Raw genomic sequence first — 25,008 nt, forward strand, 5'->3', positions numbered from 1 at the left:
GTCTTTAGCTGATAATCTGTCTAGCTCTCCTTCACTCGCATGGGGTCCTTGCAGGCTCGTGCATATTCACAGGATTAGGCTGTTAGAACAACTCGTGTTAGCGTTGATCTAATTCTATTGAGCCATTTGGTTACTTCAAACTGTGTGACAAGACAACGGTTAGATTTTATTGTTATTTATGTATTGGTATTTATTGTTAAATATATTAAATACACTTCCATTCTAGTTTTTTAAGTACGTTGAAAGAAAATCTAGCTTTATTTTCATTACTGTACTATTTATATTATAAAAGAGATCCATTTCTTTCATATTGTACATTTTGGCAATAAATGTTCAGTTCTATACAATTCCAGTAGCTTGATATTAAAAGATCAGTGTTTTCAGCTAATTAATAAAAAAAATCACTTTGTGCAACAAATGAAAAAGCTTAGAAGTCTGACTTTGCAGTGCAAAAAAGTAGACCAAATGTCTCCTCTACTTTCTAAATGACAGAGTTAGTGAACCCTGCATAGTTTCTGTGCACCGGATACACCATGCATAGTTCACCGCTAAAGATGAAAGTAGTGAACATTTAATAGCATGCGTGAAGTTGCTTCCAACTAAACAAAGCGTAAACACTTAGGCCAAGTAGTTTCCATTGTGAGTAAATAGTTAAATTTGTGATGTAGATAGTTATAATTGTGGTGTTATTTCAATGTGTTTCAGCTATTCACAATTGTGTATAATAATATTCTTTTGAGTAATGTGGATATATGCAAGATGTTTACATTATTTATCCACGCCATTTCTATGTATTAGTCTGTTCAGAAATGAGTCAATAATGAGTCAAAAAGAAAAACATAAACAAGAAAAACATTTGTAAAAATACTTTAAAAAGAACAACAACAAAGCTTCAAGTAACTGTAATTGTATTTATTAGTTTGGATCACTCGTGTCATTAAATTTGCAATAGATCTAGACTAAGAATAATAAGTCTCTGCGATTAGAAATATTTGTATATGATCCTGAACCAGGGGCGGACAAAAGGGGGGTGGGAGAAGGGGATACCTCTGTAAATGTTACAGCGGTCCCTTTTTCAATGCATTAAAATAAAAGTTGTACGATTTGAATTGAAATAAATACATTTACATTTGACTAGAGAACGTGGGGACTAATTGAACTTATGGCCACCACATCTTTCAAGTACGATCTCTTACCCTTGTTCGATACCAAACAAAATAATCAATTATTTGTCAATTGGTTAATTTTGTTATTGATTCTTGTTTTGTTAGGTACTAGAAATAATAGTGTAAATTTTCAACTTGATCGAGATTGTGTGTGGGAGAAATAAATTTTTACCAGCTAGACAGAGTGTAGAGTGTGAATGTAGCCTATAGATCTAATAGAAATAGAAAAAAATAGAAATAAAAGAAGGGTGCATCTTTTGGACCTTGAGATCTATAGGGCGGATAATGTAAAGGTCATATGTTTCTATTGCCGACAGTAAATGAGGGGGTCATGTGGCCAGCACAACGACCCACTATTTTTCCTTTCCCCGACTAATTTCAGGTGCCCATTAGAGTTGGACTAAGGGGTGTCCTGAAAATTCCGAAATTTAAAATACCAGTCTTCATCGAGATTCCATCCAGGGACCTCTCGGTTTGGAAGCCACCCATCCGACAGCTCCTATTAATCTAATAGACCTACTTACTTTGACTTAGGCCTACTTACTTAGACTTAGGTCCTCCCGCGCCGTTCGGCGCATTGGGCGGCAAGCTGTCTCCATAAAGATCTCTCATTGGCAATGTCTGAAGCCTCCTTCCACCTGGTGTCCACTGTTCTTAGGTCCTCCATGAAGTTGTGTCGTCAAGTAATACGAGGACGTCCCTGTTTGTGCTTTCCTCGTATTGGCTTCCATGTTATCGCAACTCTTGGTGTGCGTAGTTCATTTGACGTAAAACATGTCTCATGCAAACCTCATGTCACAACCTCACAAAGTGTTCGACTCCCAATTCGGCATAGGATTTCCTTGTTTGAGACTCGATCTGTGTAACTGACTCCCAAAATCTGTCTCAGCCATTTTTGTTGAGCCACATTTAGTCTTTTGTCAATTTTGACAAATGTCTTCAATGTCTCACATGCATCACTCGTGTAATTAAATTTGTAATAGATCTAGACTAAGAATAATAAGTCTGTGCGATTAGAAATATTTGTATATGATCCTTTCACTTGTCTGAACCAGTTGGGAAACAAAGGGAGGTAGGAGAAGGGGATATCTCTGTGTGCTAAAAAGTAGACAAAATGTATCCTATACTTTCTAATAGACTTTATAATATTCTAATGATAGGCATTTAGCTATTGATCTTGAAGACTGCGCAAGATGTTCCTGAATATTAATTTCTTAAACCATTAAATGAAAGCACCCGAAGGCGTTCGAGATAAATATTTTCTAGTTTCCAGCCAAATTTAAATTATTTCTTTTATGTACCCGGTACTTTGAACAATTATAACGGTCAAACTACAGTTATCTCAACGAACTAGCAGGCCTAATTCGTGTCCATTCAGTGACGCAGCAAGGTTCCAGTGAGCCCGGGTTCAAGAATAGTGTATGTTGGTTCCCCCTTTTATTCAATGAGACAAATTTAGAAGGTAACAAAGAAAATCGATTAGTCTGAATATATTTATCAAAAGACAAGTAGTTTTAAACTGGCTTTTATACAAGTACAAAGTGTCATCCCAAAAGGGTCATATGGGCCCCAATTGGTCACGAGCCCATACACAATGAAACCTTCACTTGCCATGGTTGTTACGTCAAGGGCTGTGGGCCCCTAATGGTCCTGGGTCCGGGTTCATTGAACCCCCTCGCGCCATGGATGCTACTGGTCCCAATGATAGACATCAACTGTCAAATTTCTAGGAAAAGTACTTGAACGTTTTCTTCGACTTCGGGTATTCCCGCATGCAGCGTGATGCAGGCATTATTCAGTGAAAGAGTTCATAGAAATTAATGCTCCGCAACAGTGCGCATTTTCTGTTAGATCTAAACCTAAAGGTCTATCACTGGAAGTAACTAATAGACAGGGCCGCCATGAAGGTTGTGGCCACCTGGGTGCAAAATTGTAAATGCCACCTCGCTTCCCCCTTTTTTCTAAAAAAAAAAATCATTAACACTGAGCTGGACACTGTACCAAAAGTGCCATTTTTGTAGATAATTCGTTTTTTTTTTCATTTCATATTCGCGCCGTCGTAGTTTCCCTCATGCCCTTTCAGATGTTTTATTTCCTATTTTAACTTTGCGTTTTTTTCTATTGCGAAGTCACAAAGTCTTTCTTCAGTTGTCTCAATAATTGGGCAAAACCCTAGAAAATGTTTACGTTATTCTACATGAGGTTTATAAGAACCAGTAGCAATTAAATAGTAATTAGCACGGTATGAGACATATCTGGTGTAGAATCCAATTTTTGTGAAAGTTTTTGTGTTCTTACACAATTTCAATGATTTTATTTTCTATATTCACTCAAATTTTAAAATTCTCTGTATTAATTGATAAAAATAATCTTTTTTCTTTTTTTTTGGTGTCAAATAAAATATTTGTGGATCCTCTAAAAGCGAGACATTGCCGATAATATATGACGGTAAAGCTTCAACGTTCGTAAACTTTGATAATGATTATCACAATCGTATTTTGGAGATGGGCATTGACTTCACAATCATCTGACATACGCGGATTCAGATGAAGCGGCTTCATCATCATCATCGTCATCAAACTCCATTTGAGTGAGGGCTTGAGAGGCTCAAATCCTCTCTTGCAAAAGCCCTGGACAGAAACCCTGCTGTCTTGCGTAGTGCATAAATGTCACTATACAGGTCGAGAATTTTTGTTTCCCAGACCTGACGAGACGGAGATCAGCAAGTCTGGGGCAGTCAAACAGAATATGAGGCACGGTTTCCTCTTCTTCCCCGCAGCGGGGGCACCGTGAATCGAAATTTGGCCATAGTCAATGCCGACCCATCAGTAAATGCAAAAATTGCAAAGGGGTTGAATGCATTAATGGTCTCCAGTGCTAGAATTTAAAGGTCGTTAGATTAACGACATAGATTAGTGGCATTAGGGTCTACTAGTTTCAAGCATATGTCTGGGGTCGTTGGGCGACACCAAGGGGGAAGGGGGTGAAAACGTTGAATGTTTTGTCGGTTGGTGAACAGCCCAGCTTCATCAGATAGCCTAGCGGCATGATGCATAAAAGACTGCATCTGGATACGTCTTCTGCATTTCCAACCATCCACTAGTTTTCTAGCTGGGAGGTATTCATCCAGCCTTTTATACCGCTCAAAGCAGGTCAGTACTGACCTTTCCCTCCTAAGGTTTAGTGGACCTACATTAGCCATTATTTCAGCCGCATTTACTGGTCTTGTCCTAAAGGTTCCACAGACAAATCGTAGTGCTTGGGACTGTATTTTATCAAGTTGTTCAAGAGCAGTCCTAGAGACATAAATTTGCACAGGTAAGCTGTAGTCTATCTGTGATCGGACTGCTCCTAAATACAGTGATCGGAGCATGTCTGCTCGGGCTCCTCACTTCGTGGATGCCAGCTTCCGCACAATGCAAAGTTTCCCTGAGGCCTTTCTTGCAACTTCCTGGATGTGCTCACACATTTTTAGTTTGCGATCTAAAGTTACACCAAGTTTTGGGTAGTTTTTCCATGCTGAGAGCCACTTTGTTAAGGGAGAGCCGGAAAGGTTGCCCGAGAATGCCAGACCCAAGCGTGAACAGAGAATAGACCATCTTGGAGGTCTTTATTTCTAGCCTCCATTTTGTGTGTATGAGAAGAGCGTATAGAGATCTTGTTGCAACACTTTTTGTATAGAAGTTGCGCTCCTTCCGGATTTCCAAAGGACAATATCATCAGCATATATGAAGCAACTTAGCGATGAATATTTTTCTTGAGTTTTGATACAAAATAAATAATCCTAAGTACATAACGTCTGTATAATATAATATAAGATAAGATAAGATAAGACAAGTCACTTATACAATGACTTGATATAAAACACAGTAATGCAGTGTTTTCTAAACGTTTCCGGGTGGAGACCCCTTAGATGACGAAAAATTCGTGGACCTAGAGGAGTGATGTAGGTGTCAGGGTGGGATTTCAGATTAGCTAGGGTATGATATTATGGTCCCGTATCCCCAACCTAAACAGAGTAACGCAAGACATAAAGGTAATAGCATGTAAAATACACACATTGAATAAAAGTTACTCAACTGAACATTGAGTGAATACCAACAGTTGTTCAACGTGAACGATATTAATGACAACGTAAGTTAATGGCCATTAGTTAACAACAAGATTGTACATTTAACAATTTAATGAATGTATGAAATATGATGACATGAGTGATGAATAAAAGTCAATAATAATTACAAAGGAAACACAACGTATACATATTATGGAACGAAATATATCACACCTTCAACTCGGAGCCATAATTCAATCACGACACAGCCTTACACTCAATGCCTTAGATGCACGGCTATATCAAACCACACTGTGAATCCAGCGTGACTCCAACAGAGTCCCAAGCCTGCGTCCCTATTACAGAAAATACATATTCTTTGAGATCGCCGTCCACACGATCAAAGGAACAACGAATTTCGAGCTACACCACGAAGACTAATAAAGTAAATAACTGACTTAGCCAATACTGGGGAAAGAAAACCACACCGAGAACTCCATCTCAAGGCAAAACAAGAGAACTCCATCTCAAGGCAAAACAAGAGAACTCCATCTCAAGGCAAAACAAGAGAACTCCATCTCAAGGCAAAACAAGAGAACTCCATCTCAAGGCAAAACAAGAGAACTCCATCTCAAGGCAAAACAAGAGAACTCCATCTCAAGGCAAAACAAGAGAACTCCATCTCAAGGCAAAACAAGAGAACTCCATCTCAAGGCAAAACAAGAGAACTCCATCTCAAGGCAAAACAAGAGAACTCCATCTCAAGGCAAAACAAGAGAACTCCATCTCAAGGCAAAACAAGAGAACTCCATCTCAAGGCAAAACAAGAGAACTCCATCTCAAGGCAAAACAAGAGAACTCCATCTCAAGGCAAAACAAGAGAGCAATGACACCAATATAGCGCATCCTTAGAAACTAAAACTAACAAAACCTTATGGTGCTCAAAAGAAAATACCAAGCAGGATGCGCACGACAGTAGGCTCCCACAGTGAGGTTAGGGTTTTTTAAAGAATGTAATGAAAAAAAACTTAATCATAATTATAACACAATTGTTAGTTTTTAGTTTTCATTTATATTAATTTAACTCTAGAATCCAAATAAACGTCATGAAATTTCATTACAACGAGTCCGTTTGTTTTTGTTTCGTTAATAGTGCTGCCTACATCATTTTTAAGCGTCGTAAAAAGTTATTCAGAAATTATTTCCCCTAGCGTCTACAACGCTTTTTATCGTAGTAAGAAAAGAGAATATAAAAAAGTCCGATATTGATGCACGTTTTGAAATGGTTTCTTCAAAAAGTTTTGACCCATATTGTTCCATACGACTCTCTCAAAAACACAAAAAAAAAAGGTCCACATATTAGGAGATAAAAACGATGTCTCTTACTTAAGATATCTTAACTTTTAAAACATTGGTAATAACTTTACCAAAAGCTGTATCAAAAAAAAAAAAAAAAAGATCCGACTCCTATATTCCTATATTGGTCGATTGTTTTGGATGCAGTGTATGTCAAGTGTAATTACTTCTGTAGTTAATCTTTAATCCATGTTTGTTTGAACAGAACATATAATTATCACCAGGGGCGGACTGGCTATATGGGCATTTGGGCAAATGCCCGGTGGGTCGATACCTAAATGGGCCGGTGGGCCACCGAAAGGGCCGCATGGATGCCACTATGTATTAAATTGTCAAAGGTTTTATCATATTCTCTTATAAAAGCGGCATCGTGTTTAAAAGAAATCTCTCTACAGTATAATACTAATTTGATCAAACACATTTTCCGAAATAATGTAATAGTCTACATCCATAGACATTGTTACTAGTAGGCTTCATCCTTTTAAGGCCTACACACTTAGCGATTAAAAAGCAACATAAGGCCTATATTTCTGGTAAAAATATAGAGCTCATTGTATGCATTTGTACAGTTATCGATACTCAAACTCAACATACCGATTTTGAGGGCATGCATACCTATAATTGGATGCCCATCAAATAATATGCAATTTATGGGCCTGATTGAATATAAATGCCCCTGATTATCACCTTAACATATTCGAAATGAGATCTAGCATAAACATCACACAATTTTTAAACAAATAATACAAAAATAACACCCCCCACTGAAATTTTCGTTTGAAATCGGTAAAGCGCTTGGCTTCCGAACCGGGGGTTCTGGGTTCGAATCCTGGTGAAGATTGGGATATTTAATTTTAGGATCCTTGGGCGCCTCTGAGTCCACCTAGCTCTAATGTGTGCCTGGCATTAGTTGGGGAAAAGTAAAGGCGTTTGGTCGTTTTGCTGGCCACATAACACCCTCGTGAACCGTAGGCCACAGAATCAGATGACCTTTACATCATCTGCCCTATAAACCACAAGGTCTAAAAGGGGAACTTATTTTACTAGCGCTTGAAGACTAGACACAACATCTAGGTCAGTGGTTCTCAAATTGTGGTCCGCATACCCCCAAATGGTTCGTTATACGACTGTAGGGTGTATGAGGAAATATGAAAATAGTAGCCTATACAATTAAAATAACTTCTTCGCTAAAAGCAAACTTTTTCCTTTGGATAATTTGAATAATAATCAACCAGCCCCTCGCTAACAATATGTGTATTACGAACTATTCTATGTCGACCTAAGCCAAACATTGAAAGACATTAATTCTTCTTTTGGATATTTCCGACTTGGTTTTGAACACTTTAGGACAAACTCAGATCCCAATCGCATATGAATTTATACTAATACTCCAGCAGCTTATTGAGAAATCCGCAAATGAGGAACTTAAACCAATGTCGGAACTAGGATATCACATATTTTAATTACAAGTCAGATTCCATTTTCATAACCTACATTTTCATTATGGGTTCTTGAACAGAAGTGTTTGGGCTTCTTTCCTGTCTCCTTATGCTCAATCACGTGGCATCAGTCCCATAATGAACGTCATCACAAAGAGAAATAAGCGTTCGTGGGGAGTAACGGTATCCAGTGGCGTCACTAGGGGGTACGGGGGGTGCGGTCCGCACTGGGTGACACCCATATGGGGGTGAAACCCAAATGGAAAAAATTATCTTTTGGACAAGATGATACATTTAAAAAAAAATCTATAGTCATATACCAAAACCTGCCGAGGCATATCTACTTAGTAATCTAGATCTATGTCTTTTTTTTCAGGCATTATTGTATTTTTTTTGCTGGTGCACATAACTCCAAGTTACCTCCGTGCTTACAAGGGGGATACAAAAGTGGTCTTTCTTTAAAAACATAGAGGAAATTGCATTGATGTTATTTTAAATTTTAATATTTTCTGTTAAAAATAACATTGTTCGAACATTTTAAGAAATAAATTAATTTAAGGGACGTCGCTTTATCTTTTAAGTAGATCCTTTCTACATAAAGCAACACAATCTATTGAAAAGTTTAAAAAAACAACAATACCACCTCTTCACCTATGCGATTGTTTAATCTGCCTCCTTTGTTACGGTAGGACGGACAAAGTTTCTGCTAACTAATGTACCGTCGTACTACTGACGTTTTGTGTGCGAACAGAACAGGCCCACTACAAGACGCCTTGCTAAAATAGAGGATGATTTTAGGACAGCAACCCCACCCTTACTATGACGACTTTCTCTCATGGAGGGCGTGACGTCATTACCAGTGTGAAGGGGGCATTCAAATTATTTTAAAGGGTAAAATTAAAAAGCTGTATTTCATTTTAGTTATAAATAAACGTTTGAGTATTAAAACAGTAAAATTATAATATTATTAATGTTTAAAACGATAGAATATTGTAAGTTAAAAATTCTGTTTAGCACCTTTTAAAACTTTTTTGAAGAAGACGTTCTAAAACTTCCTCGCTTACGTGATTCATCTCGAATGGTCAACATTTTGTCAAGTGTTTAGCATCGTCAAGTGGACAACCTTTATGTGACAAAAACTAAAAAGTTCGCGGCAATCTTCCTTAACAGGAAAATTATCTTCACTTGTCTTAAGACACTCGTGCGCTATATGTACCTCAAACATCCCTCGCATAATAGTATTGGCCAATGCTGCCTTTTTCTTTATTAGACTTAATTTTAGCGACTTTTTTTTTTACCAGGATGAATACTGCGTTCAGATTCCAATAAAATATTTCAATTTCGGAACGTCCCACTCCGTAATGCTTAAACATTGACATGGGCTCTTCTTACAAGGAGAAGATAAATGCGTTTTACACCAAACAAAAAGAATTGATAAAGTTCAGAAAAGGCTTCGCGGAGCTAGCGGCGCTTCTCCAGATTACCTTGCTGGATTGAGTGGGAATCTGATGCCTACCTTATACTATCGCCAAAAAGAACTTTTTCGGTTATACAAAATTGTAAAATGATCACTATTTCTGAAAAGAAAAAGGCACCAGCGGTAAAAGTTTGAAAGACACTGCTGATTTGCATCGGATGAAGTCTTTAACATTTTCAGATACGTCCAGTCCCACCCTTTCTTTAATTTAATTTTATGTGACTTGCAATCTTCTTACTTGGAGAAATAGCTAGACTTTAGAGAGAATAAGTTTCCGGATCTCAGAAAAGTTGAAAAGCTGAAAAGTTGAAAAGAGCTTGGCGTCCGGGGCTCCGCCCCGAACTCCATTTGGGTTTTTCAATCGCTGCCCCAGACTAAGTGCTGACTAAGGTGCACATTTGCTGGTCTAGATGGTAATCGAAGTTTGAACGACAATCATAATGTTATACCGTTTCCGTCTAAAAGTCTAACAAAAGAAACATGTTGTTATTATTATGTTAGAAACAAACGAGTAGTCATTCTCTGGCGCTGCCAGGGTCGAGTTTAGTTAAAGGGAAACAAAATTCATCGTAGTCCCTTTATCAGTTTCCACCGAGGAATTTTCTGGTGATGTGGCAGGTCTGCAGAAGTACCGCCCTCTGGTAACAAGAATGTTCCTAGGAATGCCAAGGGCCTTGAAGGTATCTGTGAGGTCAGTTGTTATTATCTCCTCGGTTGATATCACAATGGGGTATATTGTTGTTTTAGATAATTTCCATAAACGCTTAATCTACAAGCCAAGGTTCCCATATTTTCGTTGTTTTTCCAGCTCAGTTTTTTTTTAATTATAGATAGTGGTACGGCGATGTCAATAATGGTAGCGCCTTTTCTTTTTTATCGATTAAAATCTACCGTTTTGTCAGTCAAAATAGGCCTATCCCAGTACAGTAGATGATCCGTAGACTATCATTAGTGCTATCAATGGTTTGAATTTTTTTCAGCATCTTTATCAGCTAGTTTACGAAAGAACTGTTTTCTTTTGTGTTGAAATAAAGCATTGTGCTCTTTCCTTTTAGTGGTTTCGTTGTAGCGCTTTAACCTAGCTCCCTTTAGTTTACCTTTCTGTCTCAGCGTATCTTTCAGAGATAAGAGTTTTGTGTGGCTATCACAGTCCGTCAGTTTGATTCCAGTTGTTCTTAATATGGACTTCATTTTGTTAAGAATGTTTCCAAGATATTGTCCAATTGTATCCATTTGGCTCCTTAGCTGATTAATATTGTCTTCAAGGGCGCTTTTTCCATGCTGGCATATGTTTTTTTGGTCCCTGATTAATTGGGCCTAGCTCGAAGGTCTTTTGTCCAGAGAGCTCCGTGACAGCCTCAGCAGCGTGTGTCTAAGAGAAATTTCTTGGTGTTTCAAAATGGTTGACTAAAACTTTATTTATTTCATTTATTATTATTATTATTATGTCCGCTGTACCGTCAAAATAATTGATAAATATTTGGCACGAAATCAATATTTCAATAAGTTTGTTTTGTATCTGTGGGGACGTTTTCGGTCTGAAACTAGCTTGTTTCAGAGCACATGTTTTCTTAGAAGTAGATGGTACTCGGATAGTAATTTCACAAAATCAAAGAAATTACCTAGATTTTGACTTAGTAATTCTTCTTCAACTTATTTATAAACTCCAGATCTAGATGAAACAAGCGTAATGGGCAATGATGTAGCAACATATATTATGTGCCCCCGATAAAAGTGGGCGTGTCAAATTGCGTTACCTCGAAAGATTTAAACACATCTTGTACATTTGATACAAGCTGGTCTACAACTTACATTTAATCGAAGAAACAAAATATAAGATTAACGAATTAGTAAAATAATCCAATTTTAGTTAGCATTTCAAATATAGTAGTTTAGTTTGCTCATGTATGTATAATATGTTGTTTTTACTGAGAAAGTTTATCCTTAGTTTGATGCCCCTCACCACTTGATGCCCCGTGCGGCCCGCATCACCCGCACATGGCTAGCTACGCTTCTGGGTACATGTGTCAAAAAAGTTTTGAGATCGAGTTACTGATCTAGGCCACGCCCTCTCTAGAATCAGCACTAGAACGTCGTAATTCTGAATGTGAAAACGAAAATTGCCAGTTAGCTAAAATCTTATATATTTAGCTTAAATTTTTGAAAAATATAAACTTGTAATATTTTTTGTAGATTATTAAAAATGAAAAAAGAAACAGAAAAAATAGTTTTAAAATGGTAATATGTTTAGCTAAGAGATTGTTACAAATATGAAAGCAATAGGTAAAAGCAATCACTATAGTTTTTGACATTTTCTTGTAAAAGTCTGGCATATACATAAAAAAAAAATAGAAAAGACAAACTACATAAGAATTTTATTTTCCTACTCGTGCACTACTTCTACTTCTAGATCTAGACTATAAAGGGAGACAACGCTGACTTGAGCCACATATCTCCATTATAAGTCGACAGCAATGGCTGCAGCCGCTGGACAACACTTCTTCGAAGGAACTGAAAAGCTTCTCGAAATTTGGTTTACGTCTTCTGAAAATGACAAATCTTGTGATTTAAGGACAATACAAAGGTATGTTAGTCGTAAGCATCTAAACTGTCTTGGATTATTCTAATTCTAGGTAAGTAAAGAAATTGCAGTCTCAGTCTCCTGCAACCGACCGAAGTTTAGTTTCACGTGTAAAAAAACGTGCATGCGGGGGGGGGGGGGGGGGGGGGGGGGGGGGGTGATCACGCGATGGATTAGTCTAGAATAGCCTTGATTGCAGCTTGATGGCTTGAATAGTCTATATCTATAGGAACTATGTCTATAGATCTAATTTAGTCTAGACTCTTCTCTAATCTAGTCTAATTGTATTATAGAGATAATAGTATTAATAGACACTGACTATAGACTATAGTTATAGAATAGATATATACTGTATCTACGCTAGTTACTAGATTGTAACTAGATCTAGTAATACTTTACTATACTATTACTATATAATAATATATAGACTTGAATGTCTAGAATATATTATTATATTGAATAATATTGTTATTGGTAGATTTTGGATCTAGATTTTAGACCTAGACTCTACTAGAGACCTAGACTCTCTCTAACAACCAACTAGAATAGATTCTAGATCTATAATATTTATTCAGGACATTAGAAATGATTAGATATATCAAATCTATCTAGATCTAGATTCTACATGAAATAGATGAATGATGAATCCTACAACTTGCTGTTTTTGACATTTTGTGGCCTTTACTAACTACATCTTTATTTTGATATTTAGAAGATCTAAAGTCTAAATTTAATTTAATATGAAACTACTAGTTACTAGTGTAGTGCACTGTATAGATTTAGTCTAATCATAATGCCCATTTTCCAATGATTCTGACCCAATTTCCTTCCATTTAGCTGTCTTTTTAATATTTTTATGCAATAAAAAAGAATTTCAAATATTTGTAAGTCAGGTTGTTGTTTTTTTTTTCCTATGTTACCAGGATGACTTGACCTCTTCCTAGGCCCCCCGGCCCTAGGGTTAAGTGTTAAGACTATATTTTTGGGTTGGCTTTTAAAGTCTTTGCTATTGCTAATGAGCCAGCCAACATTTATTCTGTTTTTGAAGCTGATTTCATACCAAAAAAAAATAATATGGTGTTTGTATTAAATTACAATTTCTTACCAAAATTTATTCCAAACAACCAGTTTTGGACATCAATATTAATGATCTTTTATTATATTTGTTTGTTTGTTGTTTTTTTATAGAGAATAAATGGGCAAATAATTGGAGTTTGCTTGATACATTCTTATCTTATAATAATTGAATAAAGTTAAATGCCTAGAACTAGACCTACACAATAGCAATAGATCTAGATTTATATAGAGAGGATTTGGCAAGAATGGCCATCCTAGCCTATACTATAATAATACTTCAAGAGATTATAAATTTATGAAATGAATTTAAACAAAAAAACACAAACATTTAACACACATCTAATCATGCAAACATAAAATGTCTGAAAGTTGATATAGAAGTAACTATCCCAATCCCAGTGACCTAATTTTGGTATGTGTTCAAATTTTTATTTTTTGTGTTCATATTTTTTATGCATAATTTGAAAACATCTTTATGATTTCATGTGAGGGGCTATGCCTGGGGATCTTAAAATATAGTTATTATTTATTAATATAGAATTAAAATCTTGAGTTTACTGATGCCAAAATATAGAGAGACTGTTTGGAATAAATAAAGTGTGAACAAATTTGTTTGAATTAAATAAAAAAAATACATGCCTCTGTGACCTTAAATGAGGGTGTCCTTGACAATAGATAGATGTAATCTATTTATAGATAAGAATCGTTATCGATTTTTCACTGAACGCGTTGATTTTCATCCAAATTGGAACTACGTTGCGTATCTTTTTAGACTTAATTTTTCCTGCTGCATTTTGTGCCCTTATATTTTCATCGGGCTACATTATTAGATCATAGTACTTCTGTGCAATGGCAATTTAATAAATAGGTCTAGTCTAGTGACCTAGATCTAGATTTCTAGATATAATCCTAGTTTCTTATTGTGTGTGGCACCAGGGACGGTCTTAGACCACTGCAACCTATGCGGACGCAGTTGGCCCCGCACAAATTCTAGGTTTAAATTATTAAATTAAACCATTTTAATTTATTATTAAAGGGTTAAAAAATGTATATGTTCAGAGACCTTTTTTTTTTTTACCTTGGTATTTGAACATTTCTAATTTTTCTGATTAGAATATCTTGGAAATAGTAAGAGACAATAAAATATTATTTTTTTTTTACTCATTACAACACTCACTTATAAAGCAGTGTTTTTTCTTAGGACATACACTCAATTTTAGTTCTGTATAACCTGAACAGGAAATTGTTTTGATTTCACTCATGTTTTTATAACCAAAATGGCTACTTGTGCAAGTACCTAATCTAGATTTAGATTAGTGGTTAGAATATCTAGATCTTGTAGATTATATTTAGATTCTAAAGATCTAGAGGTAGAACTCTAGTCTAGTATCTAGATGTAGAATTCTCGAGATTAGTTTTGCGGTTCTCCAGTACTGGCTACAAAAGTGTAACAATGAACTAAAAATTAAAGCTGAAACTTTTGGTTTTATTTCAACCATATTCACCTAAGTCATTGTACTTTAAGGATTTATGAATAAAAAATGAATTGTAATATAGAATTATAGATATTATATTAGTTATAATAGTTTCCATGTTTTTATCATTGCTTTAACGGAATGTTAGCTTTAATGAGATGAACCTCAGCATTGGTTGTATCTAAGTTCATTGTCTTGACTATCATTAAATTATCTTTTTAATGCCTGTTTAATTTTTATGTTTGTAATGTTTTCAACTGTTGTCTGACTGTGCAATGAAAATAATATATTTGTCAGTAGGCATTGTTTTTTTACCACTCACGAGGTTGTAATAATTCACTCTATAGATTATTAGTCTCTGGCTTTTTACGCATCAAGAAACAATCTGAAGATGGGTAGCAGATTCAGCAATAATAGCTGCATCATCAGCATAGAGGAGTTCTCTTCTCTGGAGTCTACCCAGTGACTCAATGTGGGTTCAGGAGTGGTAGATCCACTATAGGCATGATATCCTTCCTGTCTAAGGCTACTGCAGGATACATTTTGAGAGACAGACTTCTATACATATTTGTTGATCTTTTGACATGGTCAGCAGAATTGGCTTTTTCAAATTCCTAAGAAAAATATGCTGTCCTCCCAAACTACTTTTATTAAATGTTTTAATGAGGACAAAAAATGTACGGTGAAATGTAATGGGGCCCAATCAGCACCTTTTGAGGTCAGCAGTGGTGTCATGTTTGGGGGTGTGTGCCTACACCTACTCCATTTCCGTTTCTTTTCCTGCCTACTTCTTTAAATGCTTAAAGTGACATCAACTACAGTGTATTTCTTCATACAAGATTTTCTTCAAAACTCTTCTTGTCTCAGATCTATGAGTGTATATAACATATATTTCATTTAATTTGATTCAGCTATTTAATCCTTGTTTCCTGACCAAATATGTTTTAGGCAATGCTTCTGTTTTAAATAAATTAGTCTCTTGATGGCATAAATGCCACCATATTGATTGTTTATAACAATTATCCAGGCTTTCAGAATTTTTTAAAAATATTTTTACTATAGGAAAGATTGGGAAAAATTGTTGAAGCTGGTCCGTTGTGAGATCATCAGTTTTATGAAACATGAAGATATGGACTCTTATGTGTTAAGGTAAGAATACAAGTCTCATTTTAAAATCATGTAACATTTGTTGATAAAGTAGAATTGTTGAATTGAAATGCTTACCTTTTGGACTGTCAAGTAATGTTCCAATGTTTTTCAGTGAAAGCAGCATGTTTGTCACTAAGAACAGATTTATTTTGAAAACATGTGGAACTACAACCTTGTTAATAGCTGTGAAACAGCTGGCTCAGTTGGTAAAAAAGGAATGTGGTTATGATACAATAGCTGTAAGTTTCAAATCTTTGAGCATTAAATATATTTATACTTATAATTAAATTGTAGTTGTTTGATTGGATTTAAAATTTGAAAAGCTAGTTACATTTAATATATTGAATACAACCATAGATTATCATCTTTCTTCTGTCAGGACATCTTTTATTCTCGGAAAAATTTTTCTCGCCCTGAGCTCCAGCATTATTTGCATCAATCTTTCGATAAAGAAGTAGATCACTTGGACCAGATGTTTACAAGTAAGTCTTCAACTTTTACAGCATTTAGTTCTACACATTGAAACATTGTACTTCTATATGTTTAGGCCTATAACAATTTTGTGTCCTTTCCAATTAGGAAGTACTAGTGAATATTCCTATCCCACTTTATATTACAAGTATATGTCAGCTTTTGTCAAATTAAAAATTTTTTATATTGGTCTTAGCAATTATTATTTCTAATTCATATATTTGAGTGATTCTGATGATTTTAGTATCCTACGTCTAAAAGCAGTATTTGTAACCTTTTAAAAAGACACATTTACAGGTTTTTTTTTTGTTTTTTTTTTATATGCTTCATTGTGTTAATATATCTGAACATTTTCTGTCCAGATGGTGCAGCTTATGTTCTTGGTAGAATGAACAAAGATTGCTGGTAGGTAAAAATTGCTTATTAGATTATAAGATTTTGATATATATTTTAAAAAGAAACATTATCTTTTAATATTTTTATTTTGTGTGTGTGTTTGTTTCAGGTATCTGTACACATTAGAGAATGGTCGTGTAGAACAACCTGATCAGACATTGGAAGTATCCTTTTTGGATTACATTACTTGTCAATACATTTTCATTTAAAGTACTCTCTTCTGGTGTAGCTTATTGCAATCCTTTAGTCTTCAAATTATTTTGCAGACCATATAAAGGGGAAAAGTTCTTAGTGAAAACAAGTTTATCTATTATTCACTGCAGTACACTAAAATGGTCTTTATCTATCATAGTAACTTGTATGGAAATTTCCAGCTTTTTTTATTCCTTACTATTTGGAATCTGTTTTGTAACTCACATCAGTTCTTTCATTTAAAATAATTATGTCTTGTGTGCTTATTACTTATTGTAATTTTCATTCCCATTTTGGATTTAACATCATGTTTTACTTTCACTTGGAAATGCTGGCTAAAAAAGCAACAATAGTTTAAGGCAGTCACCTGTTGATGAATATGCTCAATATACACTTGTAACTACTTTTAAAACAGATTAGTGATTTGTCTTATGAATAGTGATGGGCAAAAGTTAATTAAAAAGTTAGAAACTTTTAGTTTGACTAAAAAATTAATTAAGGCCAAAGTTTAATGAGGAAAAAAAAGTTAGTTAAAATCGTAGTTTAATTTTTTGTTACAAACTAAAAAGTTCAATTAAATTTTTAACAATTTTCAACATGTGAAAGCTGTTAAAATTTGCAAACCACTGTTTTCTGATCATGTGATCAACTTTGATTAACAAAAGAATGATGCAATTAACAACTATTTTGTCTGCCTGCATTTGAAGAGGGACTGGTAAATAAAGATGCTGGTAGAAGCTACGAAGTCAATATCTGCACTTGACGTCGCGGCATATTTTGCTACAAAATTTTGCCAAAAGCTTCTATGCAATATTACGAATGGGGTTGTTCTGTATTTCGTATGAGTCTCGTGGTGGTCTTTAAGTTCTGTTCATTTATAGTGGGAGTCTGATAAGTGGGTCAATATTTGGAGGCTTTAATCAATTTATTTGTGGCTAACGATAATATATTTACAGCAGGAACGTCAATTTTTTAATATCTTAAACCTTAGATGATGCCCAAGGGAATAATAGATTCTAGTCTATAGACCTATTATTGAAATCTAAGGTTAGACCTATGAAGATCTAAGAAAAAATTTAATTGACTCTTCCCAAAAAGTAAATAGACTGTGTGTCTGACTGATTTTAACAACATAGTCAGATAGACCTACACATGTTGGCCTAGTGTATACTGTATTCAATGATGTCCACACTTTTTTTTTTCCTCTCGCGTTATGCAATAGTGTTTGTTATATGTCAAGTGCCCAGTTTAAAAAACACTTGGCATAGTTTATTAAGCATGTATGTTGATCTATCTTTACACAATAATAGTTACACAGATCAATTGTTTCTTAAGACTCCAGCAATTTCATTTTTATTTCTTAGGTTACTATATATCTAAATGTAAAATTTCGGACCTATTTCTTTTATGAGATTTTAAACTTTACTGTAACGTTATATAACAAAGTCAATATGATTAAAAACAAATAAAAGTAACCTTTTCTAGAGAGTTTTAATTCAAGGTTAAAATACAAACATATATTTATTGAGATATATTTTTTTATTTTATTTTATTGGGCAATATTTTATTACTTATTGCTGATTTTATTATGAAGAATGATTTCTACAATGTTAAAAGCATTAGATCCGAACCGTACCTAGGCCTACAGTCGGATAGATTAGCTAGGTCTATCTCTTACCCCCCCCCCCCCCCTTTTTTTTTTTATGTTTTGAAAAGTTGTTAAAGTTTAATTAATTTTTTTTATTTTAGTCTACCTATCTTTTGAAATAGGCATATAATAGACTTTTAGTTTAACTTTATTTTAGTTGAAACTTAGTTTTGATTTAACTTTAGTTTAGTTCCCATCACTTCTGGTGAAAGACCTTAACAATTACTAGCTTCTAATGTGGGATATGTGCAGAAGTAAAATGGAAATATTCACAAGAAACCAATCCATTGATGGGAAGGATGCTACAAAGGTTGGTTGTATGAACCTGTTTAAAAATGACCTCTTACTTTTGTACTAAATTTTTGTACGTACTGTAACTAAGGAGGTATTGGTTGCTGTTTTGCTTGCTTAGTTTAATCTACATATATAATATTCCTTGCTTTTTTTTTTTTTTTTCAACAAAACTTTCTTTTTGTAATGCAGAAATCAGGCATTTGTGACATAATTCCCGGGATTCAAATTGATGACTATTTATTTGATCCTTGTGGCTATTCCATGAATGGACTTCTTCCTGGGGTAAATGTAGACTCATATTCTTTTCTTTGGTGGTTTTAACAGTAATAATTTATTATTTATTTCTTGACATCTAGAATGAGAATCATTATTTTTACAATATCAATGACACACTTTTTTTTTTTTTTTTTAAAGGGTTACTATATCACTATTCATGTTACACCAGAGCCTCACTGTAGCTATGTCAGTTTTGAAACTAATGTTCCTCAGGTAAGTTTTTATTTTTAAAATGTAGTAACCTATGTTGTTTCTTAGTAATACATCAGACCTGCATGCCAAAAAAGTCCAAATGCGTAACGCTGATGGTCCAAATGCGTATTTTGGCACCAGAACGCTAAACAAAACTTACGCGATACACTATTTTGTCATGTATATATTAGATCTAGATGTCATGATTAGATCTACAATCTAAATCTAGATCAATACGACAATAGAGATGATATATAGACTAGATCTGGATCTATGTCTATATAATTAATATAATCTACTCTAGATCTTGGCTCAAGAGTGTTACTGATGCCGTGGATCAGTTACAAACATAGGTCTACTCCAACTTTCATAGGCCTACCTTCATCCTTGATCTATTCTTACTAAGTCTAAGAATCTAGTCTAGATCTAGACTAGATGGTAGTAGATGTTATCGATCTAGATCTAGTCAAATCTAAATTCTAAATCATACTATAACTAAATTGGATCTAGATTGTAGAGTAATCATATGAAGAGAGAGAATTATAACGTAATGACAGGCTAGACTCTAGCTAGATCTATTCCTGTATAACAAGTTATCTAGATTCTTGATCTAGAATCCAGATCTAGACTAGATATCTACAATATCACTCAATGTGTTTTTGAATCGATAGCACTTCGATATTTCTTTCTATACAAATGAATGCACCAACATAATTAATTTCTACTAATGAACTTTACTTACAAAAAAAAAACAAAAAAAAAAAGTCACAGTGTATCAGCTAACTGGCGGTACCAACATGCCACTCCCTCACTCTCGCGTTCTTCATTTCTAGACTAAATCTTATTGCTATTAAGAACCAATCAACATATAGATCTGGACACAATGTGTTCCGCCACCATTTTTTGTCCCCCCGTCCCCCCCTCCCCATAGGACAGCTTAGCATGACCGCTCTTATTCTTGTCAAGAGAGGGGGGAAAAATATATGGAATGCGTAATGCGATGGGTTAAATTCATATTTTCGTACTGACTGTCTATTGGGAGATTTTGCTTAACGAATATGCATTTTGTGTAATGGCAGGCAGGTCTGAATACATATATATAGCACAACAGGGAAGGCTTAAATTTTCTTTAAAATCTTTAATACCTGTACTTGTGGGTAGGTATTGTATCTAATATTACCATTTGTGACATCTCCTGAGCAAGATTTGGTTAGTAACATTATTTAAAGAAAATGTTTAATAGAATAGAAAATTCTTAAATTAATTTCTAATTTAAAAAGAATTCATAAAATTATTTAGGTCGTCCCCGACATGCCGGGTCACAAACGCAGGTGTAGAAAATTTCCTAAAATTTTGCAAAGTCTGTGTCTGTTTTTAAATGATAGTACAAAAATCCAAATAAATAAAAAAAAGTTAGTAAACAAATAATTTTGGTGTTGGTGTTGTAAGGATGCTAAGACTAGGAATAGGACTAGTGACACATGCTGCAGCATCCATTTAAATAGAATTCAGAAACACACAGACCTGTCTGGTAAAAAAAAAAGTCCAAATGTGTAATACTGTAGGTCAAAATGTGTATTATCCCAGTCTTCACCAGGATTATAGAAACATTGAAACTTTTTTTTTAATGCTGGCCATGTTTACATGTTATCTTAAACTTTTTCTAGTTGTTTGGATTTTGTTTCCTTCTTTCTGCCCTCTTGACTTGGTGTGAACTTAACTGTAGGTGTAGACCTTGCACAGGCCTGAAATTGATATATATTTTGGGTGTTTTCAATTCAGAGAAAAATGTCGCCCTTTAATTTAGAGCTAGATCACTAGTGTTCTTCCTGTATAGGATACAGTTATGGTTAGGGACTAAGGTCTGGTAGGGTTCAAAGTATACTCAGCTTCCATTAAAAAGAAATTTGATAAGTTTTTTTTTATTGCAGGCTTCTTACCAAGAGCTGCTTAAAAAAGTTTTGGATGTCTTCAAACCTGGCAAGTTTCTGATGACTGTCTTTGCTAACACTGTAAGTCTTATCTTTTTTAGATAATATATTAATTATTTTGAGTTACATCATGTAAGGATTTTAAAAAAACAACATTTACAACATATTAATTGAATCTTAACTCTTTCTCTCCTAATCGACGATACCATCTTTTATTTGACCTTATTAAAATTAAATTCATGTTTAATTTTATAAAAATGACTTTGTTATGTTATATAAAAAGAGCATCCATTTCCCACATGCCTTTTCTATACCAGATACATTTTCAGATAAAAAAAAAACGAAACTATTGAAGCTTAATCACAACAGGGTAGTGAAATAGTAATGAACAAAATGAAGAATTCCTTCGAAACGTTGAAAAATAATTACGGAGAGAAAGAGTTAATCAAATTTAACAAAAATATTGTAAAAGCAAAAATAACATCTTATGAGTTTATCTTGAAGCCTGTTGAACTTATAAAATGCCAATTTCCTGTTTTAGTATTATTATACTAATGGTATGTACGGTACACATATGAGCCAAGCTATTTGATTTTGTCCATTCATAGGCTTCCATTGCTAAAGACACCCACAGACACATGGAACATTTGGATACTATTGAAGGCTACATGAGAAGTGACCACCAGTTCTGCAGTCTCAAAAACTACTACTTGACCTACACACAGTTCTCTCGTCCAGTTATTTAGGAGACCGTGTGCAGGGGCCTTGTAAGGGTGCGTCATTGTAGCCAACAAGTGAGAGGGAGGATGTGTGAAAGAAACCATTTGGCTTGCTGTGTACGTTATAGAGCTCCCTCCCTGTTGAAGATGCACTCAAGGCCTGCCTGCACACCATTCAAGAGGCTAGTTAGTTCTGATTCTAGATATTCTTATTCACCTTTTAACTTTGCTCGATGTTTTTCCTATTTCTCTCGTGTGTGTCCTCGCTTTGTTTTTCGTTTTTGTTTGCGCTGTCAGATTTTTGTGTGGCGTTCTCGTAAAGGGAGAAAGAAGCTGAGTGTTAGGAAGGGTTACATTGTCAGGAAGCCTAAATAATATTTTTAAAGGGGAAGCCTTCAATGGTGTGTTCAAATCTTTGTCGAAAACCCCTATTCGACTGAATGTCAAACCTACCACCAGAGGCAGGCATGGAATGAAAGCAAAGCACTGGACAAGATTTGACTGGTTTGTCAGGAAATGTTGCAGTTTTTTTCTACTATTAGTGGCTTTTATCAATTTCAACAGCATTTTTTTTAAACTGCTGATGAGCTATCACACTCTTTGTTGAAATCTTCAATAATGATCTTTCTACTATTTAATAATGCCACAATAATTTTTTTTTTACTATTTTAAACTTTGTATTTAACAATTTCCCTTAAAGAGAAAAAAGAAAGAAATTAGTATTACCCTGATGTTATTTGAAATTATTTAGTACCAGTATTCAAAACTGAAGGTCAGGTTTATATTTAAAATAAGCTAAGAGGAAGATCAGTAAAGTGTTTTTTGAATGTAAACTAACATTTTTTTAGTACAGTGGGCTATATGGAAAAGCAGCATTATAATGCTGACAAAAAACTAATCATATTGAAGATTTATTGTCAGTGATTAATTTAATAACTTTTCACTTCAAAAAAATAAATGCAGAATTGTCCATCCATATCCTTGTCAGTTCTAACTTAAGGATTCTACTTGTTTTGAGAATTTAATGAACTAAATCTGAAGAAGAGATGTTTCTTCCACTTTTCATCTGACATAGTGTGTGATAGCCGAGTTTCTATTTCAGATTTTATACAGTGCACGCTATTTTTGAAATAGCATAGATTTTTGTTTTCTCCACATTTTTCTACCAGTCCTATACCTAATGACTCAGTCAGTTTGAGATTGCAACATTATTGACATTCATTTGTCCAACTAAAGATGTTTTGTTTTCTAATAAGTTTCCATTCATAAGCATGTGAATGGCTTATACAGTTACATCCCTAGTATTACCAGCAGAAGTGAAAAAAGTTATTTTCCATATTAAGGGATACAACATTGAACTAAACTAGATTCAAGACCATCTGCCAGATTATATCTAAACTATCTGGTAACTATGTTGTCTTGACAGAACTCTGTTATTCCAGTGTGACACCCTTGCACATTGTGTCACAATGCGACAATTTTTTTTTATTTATGTCAATGTTTTGTCTGACTATGTTTTGTTTATCTGTAGTGAAACATTATTCTGAGTTTGGACTTGTTATAATTTTTTGTTTTAAATATCAAGTCAAGTTAGCTTTACTTAGTCAATTATAATTTATTTCTTTTTTCATTCAATGGTTTTATTGTTTTTGAAAGCCTGAAAAGTTTTATTTTTGCAAGTTTAAATATTATATTTAATGTGCAATCTCAATTTTAAAGGTTCTATGCAAATTTTCCATTTTTTTGCTTTTGAAAAGGAAAAAAAAAAATTGAAAATGGCAATTTGACAGCATTAAATGTATTTATCAATTGTGAAGTTTAGGCCATATACACCTTGGATCCAAATTTACTATTTTGATCTGATGCTAAAAGATAAAATTCAATTGGGCATTTTTATTTGACTTTTGTATACAACTATCTTGATATATTTATCTTGATCAAATGTATTTTTATTTGGTGATTGACTATTAGATCCATTACATTGGTTTGAATTTTAAATTTTCTATTCATTATTTTGCACATGATATTAGTGTGTCCTGGGCATTATATGCTAAAAGAAAATCAATTATTTAACTTTTTTATTTGTTTATGAGTTGGACCTCACATTCTGTATAGCTTAGCAATCTCTTAATAGTCTTTATTGTGGGGGGTCACCATTCTATTACTCTTTATCTATGTACCAGACATTCTACCAAAGGAGTCAACTCTTATTTAGCCCAGGCATCATCAGTTTCTGTTTAAGAAAACAATCTTGTGTACCCCAAGCATATTGTCCCAAAAGAAAATGTCCTAACAAAGTTATTATGACCTGCTTCATTTCATTTTTATTATATCCTGTAAATGATTTTTGTTTTAGCATTTAAATTTGTTTTTAAAAAGGTTTCATAAAACATTTATCTATTACTATTACCACTGTTTCCTATAACATGTTCAGCTTTCTCTAGATCAACTCTATTTTTGATACCCTCACATTGTGCAGCACACAGCACATACATTTCCAAAGAATGAACTAGTCAATTAAAACTTCCAAAGATACATTTGAAATCTGTTTTGATGTGAAAACTTTGTTGTTTGGTACTCCATTTTGAATTTGTTGACTAAGGCGACTGAAGTAAGCAAATAGCTCTGAAATGTTTTTTCAATGTTTGTCTGTCCATGCAGACAACTTTGAAAATGTAGCTATTGTGTGTGTATGTGTGATACATTTTTATTGAACCATTAAGAAGTGAAATGTGTTTATCATGTTAGGCTAAGGTGTTTCTATTTTTTTGTTCAGCACATATTTTGGTTGTGGGATTATTGCTTAATGTACACTTTGCTATTAGATATATATTTTGCCTTGTGTGTAGTAGCATACTCCATTTTTTTGTTTTTTTTTTTGTTTATTAAAATACAATATCTCAAATAATCTTTTTTTATGTCTTACTGGGTTCTTAGAATGTTTTTTTTTTTTTTTTTTGGTGGTGTGGTTATGTCCAGGACTTAAAGATGGTTTGCCTCACTTAAGCTCTGATTTATTAAGCACTTCAAAAGTTAACTTTTCTTTCTCCTTAGAAATCTTTCTTAAAATTATTAATCTTACTGGTGGAAGATAAGTGTTGAATTGAAATACACAAAC

At 34.2% G+C, this 25,008-nt stretch overlaps 1 protein-coding gene across 2 annotated transcripts; it reads left to right on the top strand.

The window, feature by feature from the left end:
- Positions 1-24,798, top strand: LOC106069419 (S-adenosylmethionine decarboxylase proenzyme-like). Of its 2 annotated transcripts, XM_056031730.1 has the most exons (13): positions 5-158; positions 493-639; positions 11,900-12,073; positions 15,685-15,771; positions 15,884-16,010; positions 16,151-16,253; positions 16,605-16,647; positions 16,748-16,802; positions 18,708-18,788; positions 18,962-19,054; positions 19,187-19,261; positions 21,172-21,252; positions 21,780-24,798. In XM_056031730.1, exons 3-13 carry the CDS (start codon positions 11,964-11,966, stop codon positions 21,915-21,917), a joined length of 993 nt encoding a protein of 330 aa, XP_055887705.1. In that variant the 5' UTR covers positions 5-158; positions 493-639; positions 11,900-11,963; the 3' UTR covers positions 21,918-24,798. The 2 variants fall into 2 exon arrangements, with proteins under 2 accessions (XP_055887704.1, XP_055887705.1); XM_056031729.1 differs by lacking the exon at positions 493-639 and having other exon boundaries at positions 1-158.
- The last annotated feature ends 210 nt before the right edge of the window (positions 24,799-25,008 follow it).

The sequence above is a fragment of the Biomphalaria glabrata genome, chromosome 6 (genome assembly GCF_947242115.1).
Source record: "Biomphalaria glabrata chromosome 6, xgBioGlab47.1, whole genome shotgun sequence".
Taxonomy (NCBI): domain Eukaryota; kingdom Metazoa; phylum Mollusca; class Gastropoda; family Planorbidae; genus Biomphalaria; species Biomphalaria glabrata.